This window comes from Hyaloscypha bicolor, assembly GCF_002865645.1.
Source record: "Hyaloscypha bicolor E unplaced genomic scaffold K444scaffold_126, whole genome shotgun sequence".
NCBI lineage: Eukaryota > Fungi > Ascomycota > Leotiomycetes > Helotiales > Hyaloscyphaceae > Hyaloscypha > Hyaloscypha bicolor.
In genome coordinates, this window is record NW_020194628.1 from 1,673,974 (window position 1) to 1,693,905 (window position 19,932).

The window sequence follows — 19,932 nt, forward strand, 5'->3', positions numbered from 1 at the left end:
TCAAACTCAACTCGGCAAAATCTCCTATTGTCTCAACCCCTATTGTCCACACTTCACAACAATTCCCACGAAGACATATTGTCCCAACTCAGCCATTGTCAACATGATTCTATTGTCCGAGTATTTTAGTATTTATACTTCTTTCTTCTCCCAACTCCTTCTTTCCTTTTGTTCGACAGCTACCAGATTCAAACGCATTCATCTTCGTTTCGTGTGCACCTAAAACTCAACAACAAGATCATCAACAGCAACAATGGCTCCCAGAAACGGAGTCATCGGATTCTCGATGGCAGGGCCTCCGGCCGCCAAGTCTCCCGCCGCCGCCGCCCCCTCAGCTCCTGCTCCTCCTCCTCCTCCCACACTACCACTGCCACGGCCACCGCGGCCACTGCAGCATGACCCTCCGACCTGCTCCTCCTCCTCCTCCTCCTCCTGCTCTTGCTCCAGCTCCTGCTCCCACTCCTGTCCCTGGTCCTGGTCCTGGTCCTGGTTCTGCCCCTGCTGTCGTCGACGATCCCATGGACTGGGAGCAGACCGGGGACGAAATGGAGTGGATATACGACCGGACCGAGTTTTACTGGACCCCGTGGGACCGGCCGCGCCGGATCCTCTGGGTAGAGCCGTGGCCGTGGTGGCTGTGAGGTAAGAACCCACCTTCCTTTTATGTTTACATTTCGTCTCCTGTTTGTTTCAGTTGTCGTTTGGAAGCCTTCCTTCTTTTCTTGTGCTTTTCATGATTTTTGGGACGAAAAGCTGCCGTCGTTGAGTTTCATGAGAGAGTTCTCGAGTTTCCTGCATATTCTGGCACTTCTTCGATGCAGGAAAGCATGATCCCTCCTTCTTTGTCTCCTGCACACTCCAAGAATGGCTTCGTTTGAGCTTGAAATTCACCCAAATCAAATTTTCTTTCTCTTTGCATTCACTTCACCGTGGACGGTATCTCACGACTCAAAGTGGAGTTATGCGCACTTGAGCTTTCTCGATCTCTTCCCCTTATCAACATCCAACATCAATTTCTTGGAACCCACGCTTACATGGACGAATGCGAACAGCAGACAGCAACCTCTACCTACTATGTCACAATCTACGTCGTCGACTTCGCCACAGCCACAACAACCTCTACCTAGTATGTCACAATCTACGTCTTCGACTTCGTCTTCGTCACAGCCACAACAACCTCTACCTAGTAACCCTCTGCAAGCTCTGCAATGGTAAGTCTTCCCCCGTCCAGCTCTCCCGACTCTCAGCACCTCATATTCCAAGATCAAAATTTGAGAAACGTGCTGACCTTCGCTAGTTCTCTAATATCCGGCAAATTCTCCGATCTGACCATCGCACACAGTACTAGGCGTTGGAAAGCCCACAAAGTCGTCATTTGTTCGCAGTCACCTGTTCTTGAGGCTATGATCGAGCATCTTCCCCCGACTGTCTCCATTCTCTACCTCGACGACTACGACCACGAAGCCGTCTGTTCCATGATGGAGTACCTATACTCGACCAATTACGATACAATCGACCACGAACCCGATTTCTCATTACCTCGTCACATCAAAGTCTTCTGTCTCTCTGTCATGCTCTCGATCTCCGGTCTGGAAGACCTCGCTGCGAAAAAGTTTGGATCCACTCTTCTCACTCATGTCAAGGACCTCGATGTCTACTTCAGATCTGTCAAAGACATCTACGACTCTACTACTTCCGAGCATCCTGCCTTACGTCTCATTGTCATCGAAGCGGCGGTCACCGAACTTCCCAATCTTATCAACGAGTCTCGCTTCTTCGATCTCAGCAGTGCGGTCAAGGGCTTCCAGGCGGATATATACCTCTTCTTGATGAACCATCCTTCAAGACCTATTCAGACGGAAACGGAGTATGTGTTTGCTGAGCTTTGTGACGAATGCGGACCAAGAGCGGATGATGACGGTTATGAGGTTTCGACTGAATGCAAGGGCTGCGGAAAGGTGAAAACACTGGAGTTCTATTAGGGTTGCGCTTACTTGATTTCCTCTCATGTACATAGCTTTCTGCTTTTCCGGTTGTGCTCTTAGATATGTGGAACAATAGAGCACATATTAGATTTCTCCTCTCTGCCATATTGGTCCCTAGAAATGCAAAAGTGACAATTGCAAAATAGATCGTAAGCTTGATAGTGAATCTCCTGGCTTGCGCTGAACAAGATTGCCCCGAATCACGGAAGTATTACAATGCAAAGGATATATTAACTTTATTGTACGAGATTGTCCGGGAACATCAGGGAGGGGAAGTAGATGAAGTGTCCAAGTTGACTTTGGGACTATGAGTAGATAATCTCTAACAGTTATATCGCGTCATGAACTCAACCAAAAACAATACTTCTGACTTCAATGCTCACTCGACTAGGAGCATCTTTGGGAACCGAGGGGTCCATGAAAGCCGAATGGGGACACACTTCATTCGTCAGCAGCCGAGCTTGGAGGGGTGCGTCAAACGTCCTAGAATCAACTTACACGGTGCTTCATCAGGCGAATTATCCCCCAGCTTAAACAAGAGTACGTCGTCCCACTCCATTCCCTTTTTGTAAAACCACCGTTGATCAGGATTGGAAAGGACTTCATAGGCTTCGTCTTGATAATGCGGGAAAATGATATCGGCCGGGATCAAATCCTTCGTATCGACGGACCGGAAGTCGCACATTGCGAGGGGGCAGTCTTGGACTGGTATAGAGATAGGTCTCCATATGCTGGGTTGTCTGTCAGCTTCCGGCCAGGCGTGCTATGCATGATCTGCCACTAACTTCAAGAAGCGGACCCGTTCTTTCATCAAATTTTGAGCTTGGTGTGGGAAATAGAGCTGTAGTCTCTTGAAACAGGATGCGGCTGTCGCATCTGGGAGGTTGGGATTAGTCATTTGTAGCTTCAAGTGAAGTTGAAGAATCCGAGAAAAGTAGAGCTGCCACTTACCACAGTGTGCTCGTAAGAATGGAGTCTTGGTTGTTTTGTTCTTGCTATCGGCTGAGTCTTTCCCTCGAAACTCCATGGAGGTTCAGTTATGCCCGACTAGAGGCGAATCTCAGAAAATTGACTCACATTATATGCGTAAATGAAGGCGCCTGCACATTTCAGGTGTTTGACTAACCATTCCTCAACTTTGGGGATATATTCTGAGCAAACAGAAAAGTCATTCCACTGATCCATATGGATTGGCGACTTTGCGTAGTGGAAGCCAGACCTCTCTAACGTAAAATCGCTCTCGTGCCCCGAGACATCGAAAACTTTAAGAAAATGACTTTGTGTGACTATATTTGTCCTTGGAAGCTTGGTCCCCGACGGGAGCCTGCTCAGATATGGCTTTTCGGTGTTGTAGAGATTCAAAGGGATCAGGAAATGGAATATAGAAAGGTCGGCAGCGTGAAGCTTGGCATCCTTGATAAGATCGTCAACATCACTTGATGCTCCTAAATTCTGGGCTGAAACTATTTGCGGCAACCGTGAGTTTCTGGAAGCTGGAGAGGAAACTTAAGAATACGTCCTAACCAGGAGGTCGGTTGCTTACCTGCTGGCCTCCTTGTGGGTCGACATGGCAACCCCACAGCCCGCTCCTCTAATGCACGGGCAGATCGTGTCCAGTTTCTCCAGGGACGATCGAATGGCTGACGATGATCGAAGCGCCATGACAAGACCTCAGGGAACTCTGAATGAAGCCAGGTTTGCATCGTTTTCTCGCACTTAGGTGGCCAGTAGGATCGCCATGGTTGATGAAGATCCCTCGTCTCGCTTGGTTCATGCTTGGTGTCCCCGACTCTCGCTTCTGGATCAAGATACCAAATGGTATCTGATTGCTGGTTCATCAAGAGATGGACGTCCATGCTCATAAATTACGAGAAACCGTTGAACACGGCTGAATGCAGTTCTTCGGAGCTATCTTTTGGCGGAGAAATGGATTGTGGTCGAAGGGATGATGCCCCAAACCCAGAAAGAGCGGCTCTTTTCCCCACGCCAATTGCCCATAACCTAATCGGTCACGGGGTGCATGTTGCAACTCATCCGGATCTGCAGCATCCGCCAATAAAAGGATGTTGAAGACGAGGCTGCAACATCTTGGCTACCATTTCCCTGTCATTAACCCTGCCAATCACAAAGGTCTGCTCTCGGAGTCTCCGAGGTTGGCTATTGTTCGTCAAAACGGAATTTTGCTTCGCCAGAGTGGTCCAGTTAACGATCGGACGAAAGCTTTGCATTGGTGATGGGTGTAATGTACTTCGTTGAATCAGTACATCCTGGTTTTGCGCGGCGAATTCAACAATCAAGTCCGCTCTGGCTGAGCAGTCAGCATATCTGCTTCAAAAAGAACTTTCACTCACCTCGGTCTTCATTTGACTCTTAAATCTGAAAGTTGGAAATATTTCAGTGAAGCTTCAGGTTTTGATAAAACGGTGCATTCTCCAAGGCGTTTCTGTGGAGAGCACTCGATCGTTGAGGACCTCGAGAGAGATTTATCCTTGTTTTCGGCCGGAATGGTCGGAAATATCATAAACTTTGACTCCAGTCACCGTCGATGTGGATTTCGAGAACTGGTCAAGTAATTAAGTACCAAGTCAAAGGTCGAACTGGTGGTTGGCGGGGGTGGCGGCTTTCCCCTCATCGGGCTGCCTGCAGCTGCAGGAAGCGCCTTCCCCTTTTCAGAACCGGTGAGAATTGCTTGAGAATTGCCCGGAAACACATGCAGAGCTTTGCTTCTTGTGCGACATCTTGACGCTGGCGAAAATCAAACTGACTAGAGAATTCGGATCTTACCTTGAAAAACTGCTCACAACACTCACCGCTCGTTGTGGCCGCTGACTTCTAGGTTTCAGCCGGTACTCCGTTTGACAAGCACCCATGGAAGCTGTCTCGGAATTTGAAGCTGGCACAATGGTATATAATCACCTTCTAAATTTAATCCATCCTTAACCTCCATATTTACTTTCGCTCATCATGGATCTTCTCTGACCTTGAGGACTAGCATCCTCCACGAAAACGTCAACGCACCTCCGATGAGGGCTTCCACGCAAGCATGATTGAAAAACAGCCGTCAGAGAGGCCACGACCGCCCACGGACATGAGCCATTTGTCCCCTGAGGATCGGCAGGCATTTGAGCGAGTCGCGACAATTCTCAACAAGCCATTGTCCGAGCTCTACGAGGTGAACCCACAGCATACAAGTGTAGGGCCGAGAGGCGCTGCGGTGGACCCGTTCATAGCAGGGCACGCAATGCACACAGGCCCACAGATATGGCTTTCAACAACAGATTGGCAAGAGATGAACGGCTGGCCACAAGATATTCGCCATGATGGAATCGGAACCCATGCTCCTCAACTGAATGAACCACAGCCCTCTGGATCAATATTCGAGCACGAACCCGAGGGCAGTGTCTACCAGTGGACAGAACACACAAGCCAAGGACCAACTGCTCAGATTAGGCGTAGAGGAAACACTCCCGACGCCGACAGCCAAACCTGGTTCCCTGTACCAACAGAGTATTTGACCCAAGCTTACCACCAGGTTGGAATGGTAGATAATACCGAGGCAGGAACGCGTTCAGAAAGGCCGGGAGTGGAACCAGCTTCCAATGCCTCCGCTGTTCCACCTCGGTGCGATCCACCAACATCGAATGGTTCACCAAAACAGGATCGGGATGCCACCAATTGGCAATCCTCACCTCCGGGTGCGCTTGACAGCGATCTCGTTGAACTGGGATGGGTTGACGTCAGGGCGGCACAACATTCCAGTTTTGTAAATCAGCCAACGTACGCTGGAGAAGCCACTACATCGGAGTGGTCAATGGTTCGGCCATCTAAAAAGCACGAAACTGTTCTTCTCGATAATTCAAACCCGAAGTCTGTGACGTGGGTCTCAACGGATTCAACAGGGAAAGAACTTTCACCAAAGAAGAAGCGTGGGCCATTCCAGGACCAGCAACTGAGGGAGCAAACGAGTGACACCCGAAAGTTGAAGGCTTGTGTGCGGTGTAGAATGCAGAAGATTCGTGTAAGCGTTCATGTCTTTGACGCATTGAGTACCTTATCTTACCAACACAGTGCAACCCCAACCCCAGTGATCCAAGCGGGGTGTGTCAGACATGTCAGGATGTCTCGAAGCAGAAGATCCACACTCTTCCTTGCATGCGGTACAAGCTTTCAGAGGCCACCCTCTATCGAACTGGGAAAGCTCCAGGATTGGAATTTACGTTCAGATGGCCCGTGATGAAATTGAGAGATATTTCTGATTGGGCAGCGCCTGAAGTCAGAAATATCAAAGTAATGTCCGACGTATGTTCAGTTCCATTGGAGCTGTCCGTCCGGAAGTTCGTTCCGATTCCCCAAGACAGATTGAAGAAGTCGTGGATGGATGGCAAAACCATCAAGTAAGACTACAATGTCCAATTTACCCCTTATCTGGATATTTCGTGGGTTGTGGCCTATTCAAAGTCCTTTTCATGGGAAAACTGTAGAGGCTTGGATATGCTCAATATTTTTGGACCATGAAAGCTGACTTCGAGACTGTCCAGATTCAAGGAAACCACTCCGTACGCGATTGTGAACATGCTTGCAGCTGTCAAGGACATGCATGATTACATCAACAAACATGTTTTCGAGGCTATGGAGTTTTGGCTGCGTGGTAAAGATGCCTGGGTCCAGGAGACTTTCAAATTTGCTCGGCAATACATGACATATGCTGTGAGTAGGACTGAGCGCTGCCACCACTCCAACGACTAACAAGACACAGCCCCGAGAAGAGGCATCTGTTCTAGCCGATTTCTTTCGATTGTGGTTTGCTGTCCGACGCACGGCTACCACTGAATATATCTTCGGGGACGACACACTCGACATGGAGCCAGAAAGGACCGATCGATCATATCCGCTGTTTGGGAAAGTTCCGTTACCGCCCGTTATGATCCAACAGCTGGACATGGTTCTCACGCTCGGTTTCCTCCAACCGCTTGGGAAGAAGGTGCTGGAAAACTTCCAAAAGATCGTTCTGAGCAACAAGCCAAAGAGCTGGATGACGATCTATCTGATCACATTTATGTCCCTTTACAGTTGCGCGAGGTTGACTGCTGAGAACTATCAGAATGCGAGGAAACATGGGCTCAAGGTACGATTTCAGTCTCCTTCTCGTCGGCACATTGCGAGGCTTAGTTACTGATCTTGGATCGAATAGCGGAGATTCGCCATGCCAATGTTCATCTCTGAACGACACCAAGCTGCGAATGTCTTCCTGGCCCACTATCATTATTGCACAAAACCGTGCAGTCCGTTCCTCTTGGATTGGAAGAAGCGTCAACAAACGCCATTTTCCGAGATGACAACCGATGAAATCGACTTCGTTCTCAGAACTTCAGACATGGTGAAGGATAAAAGTAAGGATGCCAGTTGAGCTTCATTTCCGCATGCTGACAAGTGGATCAGAGGACAGGTTCCGGAGGACCATGGAATTTGAGCTCTATGAAGACGATTTTTATTTCGTGTCGCAGATGTTCGACGATGAGTGGATGCCGCGGGACACGGTCATTGAATATGGTGATGAGACAGTTGCTGGTGTGCCACTGCCCAGGTGCGGTTGACAAAAACGAGGAGGTACAGTAGTTGATTGCACCCCGCTCTGTTGCCTTGAAGGCATAATCGAACGAGGATGGGCCTATGAGATAGTCTCACGTGCGCACTCTACTCTCAAAATTCTGATGAATTATGATTAATCCATTGCAGCATGAATGTTAGACCAGAGTACTCGGTCCATTGTACCTAATCTTGGACCTCATGTGATTCAATGCAGACGAGGTCTCCGGAACCACCTCACCGGACCCCTCCATCCAGAATGGCCGGAGTGACGTACGAGAGACATCGTCTCACCGGACATTCCCCCAGACCGGTCACCACTCGCGTGAGCTTTCGGTCCTCGTATCCCAAAAAAATAACTCATGGCTCATGTCCTCACCGGTCGCATCTCTTCACCGGCTCGGCTACAGCCGCTTCTCGGCCCGCTTCTCAAAACGCAACCACGTGTCTCCGCTGACGAGAGAGACACCCCACATCGATGCTTGCTTTGAAGTTTGGTAGTAAGCGCAAGGCTGTCTTGAGGGGTGAGGCTGATGCTTGACCCGAGAGCGGTGGTTCGCACTGCTCGCCTTAAGAGTTTGAGAGGCATGGTAAGGCTTGCTTGTGTGAGTGAGGGGTCGATGGAGGAGGGGGTTGAGTCCTGGATTTCCGAGTTTGGAAACCCGGTGGACACCGGTCAACGGAGCAGCTGGATGTATGATTAATTCCCGGAAGTTCTCGAGCTTGAGGTTGCCAGAAGTGGTTTCGCGCCTGGTATAAGCTACTGAATGAGGGTTTAGGCAGGTGGCGTGTATGAGTTGTCAGAATGAAGCAGGAAAGAGGCGCAGTTTCCATTTCCCCCCTCTGACCGAGTTTGGAGGATATATAGGGCGGGAGGGCGGATATGGCGGGTGAGGTTGTTTGTCGGTTTTTATGAGGAGAATGAGAGGAAGTATTTCATCCTTTCATCTCATCTCCGAGTCCAACCCACAAGTCAATATCCCATGGCAGGAGTAACCCCCTGCTTGCTTCCCATCAAACTCAAAGGGAAGAATGAGGGATTGGTATCAAGCTTGAAGATGCCGTATTGTGAGAAGACGGTAGATGAAATGCCGTGCTGTAAGATGGTCGACGAGATACTATTAGGTCTCTTATCCGATACTGAGGAGCTCTGCTTCCCTGAGTTTGAAATCCTGGACGATTTCGAAAATTGCGACCTCATGGTTCTGGAGCAATGTACTGAGGGGTGTGGGTACATGGAGTTGATCGATCTCAATGGTAAGTTCCTTTCTTCTAAAACCAGTGTGAGAGCTGACGACATTGAGAAGGGTCACTGAATCTTGAGTCTGGTTTCCGTGCAGAGAAGAACGATAGTCTGGAAAACTCGGAGGACTCGGAGGACGAATGCTGGTCCATGGCCGTGAACATCGAAGACAAAGATCTACGAACGGAACACGGAGCCTGGTCTTGGTTCCAGTCGTTTAGAAATCCTGCCATTGTGAAGGTTGATACAGGGCAAAATTTGAGGTATTGCGTTCAGGTGCTCGGTTCGTTACTTGGAGCTTTGTGGGATATTGTTCAATCCTTGATTGTTGAGCGACTGTAGGATAGGGCCATAAATTTGTAGCATTCCAAGGAATATGGTTACCTTGTTGTAGAAACAGATTGGCAAGAATTGAGATACTTCAGCAATTTCCCGCGGTTTCTCTTCTTAATGGACGTCCTTTGACTCCTTTCTGACGTTGCTGAAGCAGTTGTGACTCGTTGACAACGGAGAGATGTTGATTGATCCTGCTGACGCGTCGACACGAAGCTGTCCATTCGTGTTTGGACGTGGTGGTGACATGGCACGGCCGCTGGTTTTATCTCTCGTGATTGATCAATTGCTTGACACAGTTGTTCTATATAATGGATAGAGGCCAGCCTCGATAGGAGGTGTAGATTGGCAGCAAACTGTACAGAAAAGCTTCATCACAGCGTAATCCAGAGCTCAAAAAGGCTTTTACTTCGTACGGTGGCCATTTCAGCGCTCAAACGCAGAAAGTGGGCCAGAAACCAACCCCTCAACCAGCACGCCATTCATCCCACTTCACCATCTAGAAATTTCTTCAGAGCTTAGGGATACATCTCCCTCTCACACAGTTTCTCGACTGCATAGCTCTGCTCCGCAACCTCAAAATGCGCCTCCCTCGACCCCAATGCCTCCACAACCTCGCCAACCTCCTCCCTTCCCAACTACGCTTCCTCCCCTACCCCGCGCTCCGAATAATTTCCCTCCTAATCCTCACAAACCTCCTAATCTGGGCTATCGTCGCCATAATCTTACGCAAACACGCCAGCCTCTCCTCCTCCGCGCTCCTCTCCTACACCCTCGGTCTACGGCATGCCCTAGACGCAGACCACATCTCGGCCATCGACCTGATGACACGACGGCTCGTAGCCACTGGCTGCAAGCCTGTCACCGTCGGAACGTGGTTCAGTCTGGGGCATTCCACGATCGTGGTTATTACCTGTATTGTGGTAGCTGCGACGAGTGGCGCATTGGAGAAGCGCTTTGAGGGGTTTAGGAATGTAGGGGGCGTGATTGGGACGGCTGTCAGTGCGGGGGTGTTGATACTTTTGGGGTGTGCGAATGCGTGGATATTGGTGAAATTGGTGCAAAGGATGAGGATTGTGTTAAGGGAGGAGGTGAGTGGTGATCGAGAAGGGGCAGGGGAGGGTGCTGTTGCGGGACTGAATTTGGAGAGTGGAGGGATCATGGTGAGGGTGTTCAAGAAGTTGTTTATGCTGATCGACAGGCCGTGGAAGATGTATCCCCTTGGGGTACTGTTTGGGCTGGGGTTTGATACCAGCAGCGAGATTGCTGTATTGGGGATCGCGAGTCTCCATGGTGCTCAAGGGACAAGTATTTGGCTGATTCTCATTTTTCCTATCTTGTTCACGGGTATGGTTTGCGCTCCGATACATTCTCATGGCCGACTTTCTTCTGATCTTGAGCAGCTGGTATGTGTCTCCTCGATACGACAGACGGAGCGCTCATGATGACACTCTATACTTCCACCTCCCTGGCAAGAGATACGATTGCCATTCTATACTATTCCATAGTATTATCGGCGATCACTGTCTTGGTCGCCATGGTCATCGGAATGATCCAATTATTGTCCGTCATCGCCAATTACTCAAGTGGGCCGTTCTGGGATGGTATTGACAAAGTTGGAGATCATTTTGATGTAATTGGTGGTGGAATTTGCGGCGCCTTTGTGGTCTTTGGTGCTGCGTCTGTGGTCTTGTATAAGCCCTGGAGGCGAAGATACGATCGAAGACCTCGTGCTGGGGTTGCAGCAGCTGTAGATTCTGTAGAGTTACAGACTACAAATGATAAAGAGATGGAGGAGAAGAAGGCGGGAACGAGATCATCGAGAGAAGTGGTCCAAGAAGAGTAAAAGCGCGGAGTGCCCAGAGAGAGCCTCCAAGCTAGATGTCTTGATCAATTTTCAGTGGTCGAAATACCAAGAAATATTTAAGATAGAATTTCATATTTATACCATCCTTGACCTGTCCCTCTATTCCCCTTTCGCGCACCCAATTTCCTGAACTTCATGCATATCCTATCCCTGGCAAGAAGATTTACATAGATATCTATAGTGCGGCCATGCTAGCGAGAGCTCGTGGGCAACCATGCCCTGTCTGTGAAGGTCTCTGTGACTGTTCAACAAACAACATTCCGGGAATATTTCGTGGGAAGTGCAGCTGCACACAGCTGACTGTCAGAGCCCCCCCGGTTGAGAGATCATCACTGGCGCGGGAAATCCGCATGTCCCTTGCGGTTCCTGCTGGCAACTTCGCCATTTAGCCAACTTCGAGCTCGCCAATTGGCGGGGGGCAAAGCTTCGAATTTGCAGAACCGGGCCTGGAACATTTAACTTGAGTTTGGTCAACCTCTCTTTGGATTTGCCAAGATCCACTCGTAGTCGAGGATCGTCAACGCATTTTGTAGACACCGACGCGGCTCGGGGGAACCAAAATATTGGAGGGATTCTGCTCTTTCCGTATCAAGAACGTTCTTCTTCCACGCCTCCTTTCCCTTCACCATATCAGCTCGGTTCGTTTCATTACCGACTCCCCAGGATGTCCTCTGATACCCAGTGAACAGGTGATAAACATTGTCCTCAACGGTTCATCAACTTTCAAGTGAACGATAGTTGACATTCCGTCCTCCGGGACATATTCCTCATCATCTCCCAAACCCTCTTCCTCGATCTCCGCCTGAAATTTCATTATCCTCCCCATCATAGATGCATCCCAAATCGCCTCCCTCCTGGACATTGCCGTAAGAGTCCTTATACATTCCTGCCTCAAAGCTCTGTGTCGATAGTTGAGACCAACGACCGCCAGAGGCAACACGAACCGCATTTCCAGAGAGAATGTTTGGCTATCAGACATGTCGAGTAACACTTTGCTCAACGCAACAATCTCCTTGAGCTCCTTTGTATACCGTCTGTAATACATTCCAATACTGCGGGATCCAGAAGCGACCCAGACGACGCCACCGAGGTAATTCATGCGCAGTTGAGTTGCCGATTCAAAGATCCTCTCTCCTGCTGCGCTTCTGGCTTTCCGATACAACGGTTCGAAAGCCGCGCCCCATGCTTTGAATGAAGCAAGACACCGATTCAGCTGATGGGCTGCGGGATCGTTTGCACATGGGGCTAAGCCAATGAATGAGGGAACAATTTTGCCTTCGTGTCCAGCCAGGTTCATTTGTGCGAACCGCAGATGGATTCCCCACATAATGTTCAACCTCAGGATGACGACAGCATGCTTGGTCCCCGAGAATTCTACCGGCATACCATTTTCGACCGCCTCCGCGCAATTGTACATTCTTTCCAGGTGAAGTTTGCCGGGTCGTGAATCGCCCCACGCAGTCGCCTGAATCTCGAGCAAGGTAAACACCTGCACCAACTCTGGATCAACGGGAGCCAGCCGCGGCGCATTGGATGTCGAGTCTTTCTCTTTCCTTTTTTTGTTGTGCTCCTCCATCATCTCAATTCCAGAGAATATCTGCCCAAGTGCCGTCTTACTGTTCCCATGATAAGCTTCGAAGCAGGCAAACAGAATACAAGCTATAAGTCTCGTCTTAATATCACAGTCTTTCTCCGAGAGCGTCTTTCGTATCCCAACGATAGCTTTCTGGTATTCCTTGTACGCGAACTGCCGTCGGAACTTTATCGCCTCCTCGTCCCTAGTTGAGGTGAGGACGTTCAGATCCAAAGCTCCAATTGCTGTGGCAGCGTGTCGAATCGATGGTTCCACTTGTGTAGCTTGGAGCACGACTCGACTCCAGAACTCAAATCCTCGTAACCCTGATAGCCTTTGGACGGTGTAGCTACAGAAGCGTTGGAAGTAGGTCCATTCTTCGGGGTTATCGAGGTCGAAGAGGTTCTGTGAGGGGGATACAACGAAGGGGAAGGTTGCTCTGGGTACGAGTATGCGAGTTGCTGCAGGTGAAAGGACATTGGGTTTCTTGGCGCCGTAGCCATCACATGTTGCGCCGAACTTTATGCAGCGATTACAGCTGGGTTTTCCTTCGTCGCATTTTACGCGTCGTATCTTGATGAGGAGAAGTCAGCGAGTGTTTCCTTTCTTTTCCTTTCTTTTAATTTATGGCAAGGCAAAGAATTTAAACTCACCTTGCAGGTCTTGCAGCCTGTTCTCACACGCGGAGCAGATGCTCTCGTCCGCGGTTGAGTCACAGCCTTCTCCTCCATCCTTATTTCCATCAGTTTGGACACGCAGTTGTGAGAAAGGATGGGGATGTCAGCATCTTAAGTATCCACAGTCCCATGACCCCGACAAGGCTAACAGGAATCCTGCAGGGATCATACACTTGAATAAGATACTGAGATTGGCTATCTCGTACAGCATCTCCAATGATGCTTCAGCGAAATACGCGTAAACGGCGGCGAATTGATAATGGTCTCTTAGCTTTCTTGATCACCGACCGAGAATTGAGGATTCTTCTCACGAAATGCCAGTACCTAGACCCCGGAGAGAAGGTCCCCATTAGTCAATCTCACTGCTCAAAAATTTGATTTAACAAGGCCGTGTGGACTCTGTAATGGAGGTGAGGCTAGCGACAATAAGGGGGTTTCGTAAATTTACATGTGTAACAGCGGCACAGTGTGCACTGTCTTGGATGCTGACGCCGTTCTCAGCGACCCGGTACCCGGATTTTAGCGACCTGAGCCCCTGAAAGTTTACCGAGTCTGCCACAGATCCGATTTCAACTTCAACGAACTCACCACTACAAGAACACATGAATGTTTCATTGTTCAACTACGAATCTGTGCGATGGCACAGGTAACGAGCGAGGTAATGAATGAAAACATTGGCACTTGCCAAGTGTCGCAAGTGCAGAGTGCGCTCTCTGAGGTGCATAAATTGGGTGCTCCGGAGAGCTTATAGGGGTGAAACATGCCCAGGAGCTAAGTTCCTTAACACGTGAGATCGGTATGTAAAAGGCACTAGGGGGGGTAGCCCCGTGCCATGCAACACCAAGGTATGTGAAGGAAGAGACAAGGTAGAAGAGCGGGTCTTTGTGATAATTTGTGTGAATCTAATTGCTTCTAAGAAGATCGATTAATACCGGTATATCATATTCTCATTTACCGTTCTGGTCATTATCCACAGGAATCGTTGTTACAGGCACAATCTTATTCGGTACAGGGATATACTGGAGAGGCACATCTGGAAAAAAAGATCAGCAACTGGGTCTGAGAAGAGCTTTGGGCTATATTACCTTTCTTCTCCTCAATCTCTCCTTCCTCAGTCTCCACCTTACCTGTCATCCAAGTCGGTAACACTATTCCAGTCAGTAAGATCCCAATCCAAACAGTACTCAGAACTTACGCAAAGTAGTAATAATACTCAAAAGAGGTGGTGCCCAAATAAACAACGCCAAAATCTGCCCAAACCCCCAAGCCCCCTCGCTCCAACTACTACCCGCCACCTCCGCCATCATATGCCTGATCTTCCACAAATAAATGCACTCCGTCCACACCACGACGATCGCCACAACCTCTACCAGAACCCTGGCCCTGAAAGTCCAAATATGAAGGCCACTCAGGGGGTCCTGAGTCTTTCCCCAATGCCTGACTTCGTCTTTATGGTAAAGGTAATACCAGAGCGCCGCCATGCTACCGACTAGACAGAGACCAACCAGGAAGAAGAACAGGCTTTGGAAGATAGCAGGGTGGTACCGCCCTTTGAAGTGGACGTTGTCGTGCAGACAATAGTAGTCAGAGTACTTTAACTCGCTATGTTCAGCCATGTAGGCGATATACTGTATGCTGCTTTCGACGAGGATACCTCCAATGAGCAGGAACAACACGTGGCCCCGCTTTTTGAGATATTGACCCGGGAACATGGCCATGAAGGCGAAGAGGGCGGACAGGGCAAGCACGTTTGCGGAGGTAAAGACTAGCTTCTCGTAGTAAGAGCGGCCGGAGTGGAGGGAGACCCAGCCTGCTGATGAGATGGAGAGGGAAAAGAAGAGGGCACCGTCGAGGAGGTCGTCGGAGGCTTTGCGGAAGGCTTTAAGGAAGCGGGAGGGGTTCTTTTGTGGGAGGCGGTGGATGCCGTACATGTATATCTCAGCATTAACTGCAATGAAGTAAAGTGTTACGAGGGCGGCTTCAGCGGTGTAAGATGCGAGGACCTGCAATTGACGTCAGCTTTGAAGGAGAGATGTTGGATCCGTACTCACGCCAATGCCGCCGATATCAGGATTCCCAGTGTAACCTTGGACTTCGCAAATGCGACCTTTACAGCTATTCCAGGCTCCAGTCAAGAAATTGACGAGGGCGGTGTTGGTTCCCGAAGTTGCCGTGGTTGAAATATGGTCGTAGAAAACATCCAACTCCACATCCGTGATGTTGTTTTGGACATCGGGAGGCAGAGCATAGTAGATGAAATCAAGCCAGGAACTGTCGTTGGCATAAATACTCGGGTCGTAGGGCTTCGTTTCGTTTGTCCACCCTAGGGTGCCGCTGAGAAATTGAGCCGTTGCGGTGCAATTCTGAGTTGCGTTGAGCCGGTCGAGAGTCAGGCTTTTCTCGAGAGTTGGTGCTAGACATACAGCCTCAACATCGTCAAGTGCTGTTCCGAGCCATTCAAGGTTGAACAGTGGACCCGAGGACATATCATTGTAGAAATCAGTGAGTGCGGTGTCGCTCGAGTTTTGATATTCTGATGGCAAGGATGAACGCAGGAAGGCTATGTTGATGCTACTGCTGCCATTCCCAGCGCCTTGGACCAGGCCGGCGGCATCGAGAGGGAGATTGTTGACCCATAGCGCCGCGGCTGTACAGTTCGCCGTGTACTGAAGGTTGTCCACGATCGCTGCGGCGTTTGGGAGCGTTGTGAGGTTGACATCTTGTCGTTCAAGCACCATGGACGCGGAGAGTCGCGCCAGCAAGAGCAGCACACCGACGGCTGAAGCACGGGAGTTGTGTGTGTCCATCTTGCAAGTGTTAATTGAGGAGAATGAGGACGGAGGTTGCGAGGGGAGAAGATGTATGCGCAGCCTGATTCATATAGAGTCATCCAGCGAGGCATTCACGCACAGCCTTGCCGTAACGGCATCCTTCAACAAAGGTGCACGCGGATGTTCAGCCACATTTTCAGGGGTGTCTGGCAAACGACGCTGTGAGCCGCGGAACGTGGCCAGCCAGGAAGCACCGATATTGCTTTTGATGACCGAAATGCAGCCATGCAGCAGCTGAACTTCTGGCCCCCACCGGTAATTCTTTAGCCCACTATGGTAAAATCAACGGAGCATACTGCCCCGCAATTATCCATATATCTTGCAGTTGGTTCTTTAGATGAGCTAGAATGGGTCAAACATTCGGAACGGTGACGTGTACTGAAAATCAATTCAAATTTTCTCGCCGTTCACTCGGGGTCATCACGTGATGATCTGGAATTGGCATGACCGAGAAAAAGAACCTAGAGGCTTGATAAAGCATGTCATTCAGTTCATTATTATCATCAGAGAGCCTCTGGGCCTTGTGCCTAGAATCCCGTATAGAGCTGCTGTGAATAGTCGAATCCCAACTGATCCAAATTGTTCATCGGATACTGATCTGGAAAGTGTCAGGTCAAGCTCAGTGCAAAATGGACACCACTCACCCCAGAAAATCGAGTCAAATAGATCCATTGGCGACATATCCAAGGTTTGATCCGTTACCGGCGCGTCGTTCATCGACATCATTGACTGCGGAGGATATTCTAATCTAAGTCTTTGTTAGAAAGGTTAAGGAGATACAGGGAAGATTAAACTTACGGAGGCATCATCCCATTCTGCATGGAAGCCATCGCAATCGCTGCATTCTGTTGCTCATATTGAGTTTGATCCTGCACTTGCATCATCTGTGCTTCTGGAGCACTCGCGGCTTTCCTTTCGACCACCCATCCATGATCGTATATATTTCTCAAAGCAACCAGAGCCCTCGACAATGGTCCACTCAATTCAATGTCTTTGCCAGATCCTGGGGGACCTGTCGAGGTGTTCTCTCTCGCTGCCGTTGCTGATAATGCTGAGATCAAATCCCCTTGCAGCTCCCTGACTTCGGGATTCGTCTTCGTTTCTCCAAGAATGCCAAGAAGAACGGCGGAGGACAGGCCGTGATACGTAAAGGCCCAAGACCGCGTAGGGATTACGCTTAACGAGTGCATTTTAAGGTACATTCGAACAGTCTCTGTGAGGTTTTGCTTGCACTTATCCGCGAGGATGCGCTTTTGGCTGGCATCTATGCCTACGCATTCTCCGCGTCGAAGTGCTGGACGACATAATACCGATACGACGAAAGATGTATGGAGTCGGATTGCATAATGCTGCAGTCTATCCTGCATAGTCTTGCAGGCATCTTTGAGGCGTAGCTCTGGCCTGACCTGTTCCCTGATATGCTCAACATCAATAGAGTGTGTTATGATCGAGTCGTAATCTGGCTGGGAATTTGAGTCGTTGTTCACTCCTTCCAAGACCTTTCGACAGAGATGATACATGGCTTCCGTATATGAGAAGCCTTCGTTGAGGGCAGTCGGACCCAGCGGTAGTTCGCATCTTGTCATAACAGCAATCGGAGCGCGATCAAAGGAGAGAGATAGTAAACTATCCTGCCACACGATAGTCCACCTAGAAAATGGTTAGATCGAGACTGGTTTGGAACAGCGGACTTACCAAAGCTTTCTTCTGGGCAAGTCGCTTGCAGTTGTTGTTGGTACACGTGGATTTTCATGTGACCCTAGATGTAAACCCAAGGCCTGCGCGAGCCTGCAGGTAAGCCCTAGCAGCGCCCACGAGGCTTCCGCTTTCATATCATTCGCCAAGACGAATCCGAGAATCAGAAGAGCTTGAAGTGATTCTAATGATGGGCGGATCATGAAGTTTGCAAGTCGTAAACAATGAAATGATGTTTGCACTAGGACACATAATTAGAAACGTCTTCAGGAATAGATAGGATGCTTACTGAATGTCTGGGAGGTCGCTGTTCTTTTCTGGTAGGAATATTCAGTATAATTATTCGCAACAGCTAATACGGCGAAGAGCATGCCAAGCCAAGCTGAAGACACGCCTTTGTTGCCATTAGCTGGGTGCTTCGTTGTTGCTACACGATCCTCGAGGTAGATGCACAGCTTCCTTTCGAAATCCTCGACATCGATGAGAAGGCCCCAGAATGGCTGGACAATCTGCTTGTAGATTTGAAAAGCCCTGCGTGATGGTTAGCCCCACGTTCATCTGGGAACAATGTCGGGACGACCAACTTCAGGACATCCCTGTCCGAAGGCAGTGCTGACGCAATGTCATGCCGAATCTTGTCCATGTGGTCTTTTGACATGAAGGGGTACGATGCTGAAGATACTTGCAGCCCTAATATGGGCATAATATCTTTGCGTATAACGTCCTGTTCGCCATCTGCAGAAGGCTGGGCGGCAGTAGTCTCTTCACTGAGAAAGGCTGCAATACTGTTCTGTCCCAGATACCTTGACTCATTGGGGTCAACATCGTCTTGGAGATGGTTAGCCTAATTTGTCGGTTCTATTCGGAGTCCACTCGAGGCATGTGCTGAGGCTGTTGCGATACCAGACCTCGCCGAATTGAAACCACCAACTCGTGTCAAGACACATGCCGACATGCTTCAATTGTTTCAAGGCCGAGACTTCGCCGAAATGGGGTTTCAAAAGGAGGGTTTCCGCTCAAAGATGACATGATGGGATGCTGACCTGTAGTTCGAGGCCACCGATCCTCCTCCTTTCTCAGAGAGCTCTCACTCTCCGGGGAACGCGCTCTTTTCGTGCCACCAATGGAGCTCCCCGACGGTTTGGAGCCATTTTGCTTTGGGTTGTATGAGCACAGATTTGCATGATCTCTTTTTACACAATTTTCACCTGCATGGTGGCGGTCAGTCACTGCTTCCTGGGAGACGGGCATTCAGAGCGGACATGGCTGTTTGTTATCGCACTTCACCTTCCTCTGTCTGCATGGCCAACATGCCGTCCCTTTGCACAATTAGTCGTTGCGTGCAGTATGGAGGGCTGATGAGGACCGAGAAGAAATTTGTCGATGATGCGGGGCCCCGGGCTTACCGTAACGCACCTTCCTGTGCGAGTGAATGATGCGGTTGGCCTCTTCTGGGGTGAGAGACTCGATTGGGTCTTGCTGGCCCTCGCTCATGTTGTAGTTGAGAGCAAGACGGTCGAAGGGACTGAGCGGCGGCGTGAAAGGACGAACGTCGCGGCAGAGCTCGGTATCGTCGGGTGAGACTCGGAGGATTGGCATTTTAGCTTCCTGGCTGGGGTGGTTGACTAAGCAGGTCTGCGTCTGGACGGATTTCAACACCTCCTCGATCTTCTCCTTGTCATCCAAACTCGATACAACGAAAGCGGGTCGAATTTCGAGAATATATCCAAAGAGCAATGTTCCGCAATCTAGAGTCAGCGTCCTGGCCGGAATATATAAAGCCGTTCCAAGTGTAAGCAGGGTGCGGAGATGCAATTGGCTGCGACGAGTGAGAGAGCAGCAATCGGGTGAGGGGTACGGCGCGTTATATCCTGGGGATGAGACGCGCAGCCAGCTCTTTATTTAGAGCTCAAGGATGCATTCTTTCAACAGTATACAGAACTTTATCGGCAACTGGGCCAGAGAAAATTCCAGCCACCAGGGATGGCATTGTCATGAAGCATCATTGACATCATTCTCAGCCCTAACGGGTTCCACGGGAATTAACTCAGCTCCCTGTATACCATTAATCATTAATGAAACTTCGTGTGCCCTCGGCATTATGACGACGTATCATACAATTTTGCCATCATTCAAAGTTGA

The 19,932-nt window shown here is 49.6% G+C and overlaps 9 protein-coding genes across 9 annotated transcripts; 4 read left to right on the forward strand and 5 right to left on the reverse strand.

Moving 5' to 3' along the window:
- Nucleotides 1-253: 253 nt before the first annotated feature.
- K444DRAFT_667025 (uncharacterized protein) lies at nucleotides 254-2,089 on the forward strand (the record flags this gene model as incomplete). Its single annotated transcript, XM_024887252.1, has 3 exons — nucleotides 254-642; nucleotides 1,053-1,211; nucleotides 1,298-2,089. The coding sequence occupies 3 exons, from the start codon at nucleotides 254-256 to the stop codon at nucleotides 1,980-1,982; spliced, it is 1,233 nt and encodes a 410-aa protein (XP_024732049.1). The 3' UTR covers nucleotides 1,983-2,089.
- A 60-nt stretch (nucleotides 2,090-2,149) lies between these two features.
- K444DRAFT_99151 (uncharacterized protein) lies at nucleotides 2,150-4,032 on the reverse strand. The gene is made up of 6 exons (XM_024888851.1): nucleotides 3,529-4,032; nucleotides 3,063-3,448; nucleotides 2,937-3,006; nucleotides 2,771-2,861; nucleotides 2,484-2,716; nucleotides 2,150-2,424 (listed from the first exon to the last, which is right to left on the reverse strand). Exons 1-6 carry the CDS (start codon nucleotides 3,845-3,847, stop codon nucleotides 2,333-2,335), a joined length of 1,191 nt encoding a protein of 396 aa, XP_024732050.1. The 5' UTR covers nucleotides 3,848-4,032; the 3' UTR covers nucleotides 2,150-2,332.
- A 1,764-nt stretch (nucleotides 4,033-5,796) lies between these two features.
- On the forward strand, nucleotides 5,797-7,579 carry K444DRAFT_538366 (uncharacterized protein; the record flags this gene model as incomplete). The annotated part of the gene is made up of 6 exons (XM_024875530.1): nucleotides 5,797-6,003; nucleotides 6,054-6,379; nucleotides 6,524-6,692; nucleotides 6,742-7,110; nucleotides 7,177-7,375; nucleotides 7,425-7,579. 6 exons carry the CDS (start codon nucleotides 5,797-5,799, stop codon nucleotides 7,577-7,579), a joined length of 1,425 nt encoding a protein of 474 aa, XP_024732051.1.
- A 975-nt stretch (nucleotides 7,580-8,554) lies between these two features.
- K444DRAFT_634000 (uncharacterized protein) lies at nucleotides 8,555-9,156 on the forward strand (the record flags this gene model as incomplete). Its single annotated transcript, XM_024883686.1, has 2 exons — nucleotides 8,555-8,828; nucleotides 8,879-9,156. The coding sequence occupies 2 exons, from the start codon at nucleotides 8,555-8,557 to the stop codon at nucleotides 9,154-9,156; spliced, it is 552 nt and encodes a 183-aa protein (XP_024732052.1).
- A 479-nt stretch (nucleotides 9,157-9,635) lies between these two features.
- K444DRAFT_597016 (high affinity nickel transport protein nic1) lies at nucleotides 9,636-10,993 on the forward strand (the record flags this gene model as incomplete). The annotated part of the gene is made up of 2 exons (XM_024878464.1): nucleotides 9,636-10,494; nucleotides 10,551-10,993. The coding sequence occupies exons 1-2, from the start codon at nucleotides 9,729-9,731 to the stop codon at nucleotides 10,991-10,993; spliced, it is 1,209 nt and encodes a 402-aa protein (XP_024732053.1). The 5' UTR covers nucleotides 9,636-9,728.
- Nucleotides 10,994-11,122: 129 nt separating this feature from the next.
- K444DRAFT_617611 (uncharacterized protein) lies at nucleotides 11,123-11,462 on the reverse strand. The gene has a single exon (XM_024881162.1). The coding sequence runs from the start codon at nucleotides 11,397-11,399 to the stop codon at nucleotides 11,190-11,192; it is 210 nt and encodes a 69-aa protein (XP_024732054.1). The 5' UTR covers nucleotides 11,400-11,462; the 3' UTR covers nucleotides 11,123-11,189.
- Nucleotides 11,463-11,517: 55 nt separating this feature from the next.
- K444DRAFT_99309 (uncharacterized protein) lies at nucleotides 11,518-13,486 on the reverse strand. Its single transcript, XM_024888853.1, has 2 exons — nucleotides 13,241-13,486; nucleotides 11,518-13,160 (listed from the first exon to the last, which is right to left on the reverse strand). The coding sequence occupies exons 1-2, from the start codon at nucleotides 13,328-13,330 to the stop codon at nucleotides 11,637-11,639; spliced, it is 1,614 nt and encodes a 537-aa protein (XP_024732055.1). The 5' UTR covers nucleotides 13,331-13,486; the 3' UTR covers nucleotides 11,518-11,636.
- Nucleotides 13,487-14,211: 725 nt separating this feature from the next.
- On the reverse strand, nucleotides 14,212-16,071 carry K444DRAFT_634003 (uncharacterized protein; the record flags this gene model as incomplete). The annotated part of the gene is made up of 4 exons (XM_024883687.1): nucleotides 14,212-14,297; nucleotides 14,350-14,412; nucleotides 14,460-15,267; nucleotides 15,316-16,071. The coding sequence occupies 4 exons, from the start codon at nucleotides 16,069-16,071 to the stop codon at nucleotides 14,212-14,214; spliced, it is 1,713 nt and encodes a 570-aa protein (XP_024732056.1).
- Nucleotides 16,072-16,622: 551 nt separating this feature from the next.
- K444DRAFT_538623 (uncharacterized protein) lies at nucleotides 16,623-19,284 on the reverse strand (the record flags this gene model as incomplete). The annotated part of the gene is made up of 9 exons (XM_024875556.1): nucleotides 16,623-16,693; nucleotides 16,740-16,843; nucleotides 16,894-17,745; nucleotides 17,791-18,031; nucleotides 18,080-18,321; nucleotides 18,375-18,618; nucleotides 18,834-18,998; nucleotides 19,053-19,109; nucleotides 19,197-19,284. 9 exons carry the CDS (start codon nucleotides 19,282-19,284, stop codon nucleotides 16,623-16,625), a joined length of 2,064 nt encoding a protein of 687 aa, XP_024732057.1.
- Between the last annotated feature and the right edge of the window lie 648 nt (nucleotides 19,285-19,932).

What these genes read in the sequence shown, in the direction of transcription:
- K444DRAFT_617611 (XM_024881162.1), bottom strand. Translation starts at nt 11,399, where the DNA reads ATGGCGAAGTTGCCAGCAGGAACCGCAAGGGACATGCGGATTTCCCGC.
- K444DRAFT_99309 (XM_024888853.1), bottom strand. Translation starts at nt 13,330, where the DNA reads ATGGAAATAAGGATGGAGGAGAAGGCTGTGACTCAACCGCGGACGAGA. An exon ending in CAGGCTGCAAGACCTGCAAG is followed by an intron (nt 13,161 to 13,240) that starts GTGAGTTTAAAT and finishes CTCCTCATCAAG; the next exon opens with ATACGACGCGTAAAATGCGA.
- K444DRAFT_99151 (XM_024888851.1), bottom strand. Translation starts at nt 3,847, where the DNA reads ATGAGCATGGACGTCCATCTCTTGATGAACCAGCAATCAGATACCATT. An exon ending in CCTTCATTTACGCATATAAT is followed by an intron (nt 3,007 to 3,062) that starts GTGAGTCAATTT and finishes ACCTCCATGGAG; the next exon opens with TTTCGAGGGAAAGACTCAGC. An exon ending in TTCGCCTGATGAAGCACCGT is followed by an intron (nt 2,425 to 2,483) that starts GTAAGTTGATTC and finishes TGACGAATGAAG; the next exon opens with TGTGTCCCCATTCGGCTTTC.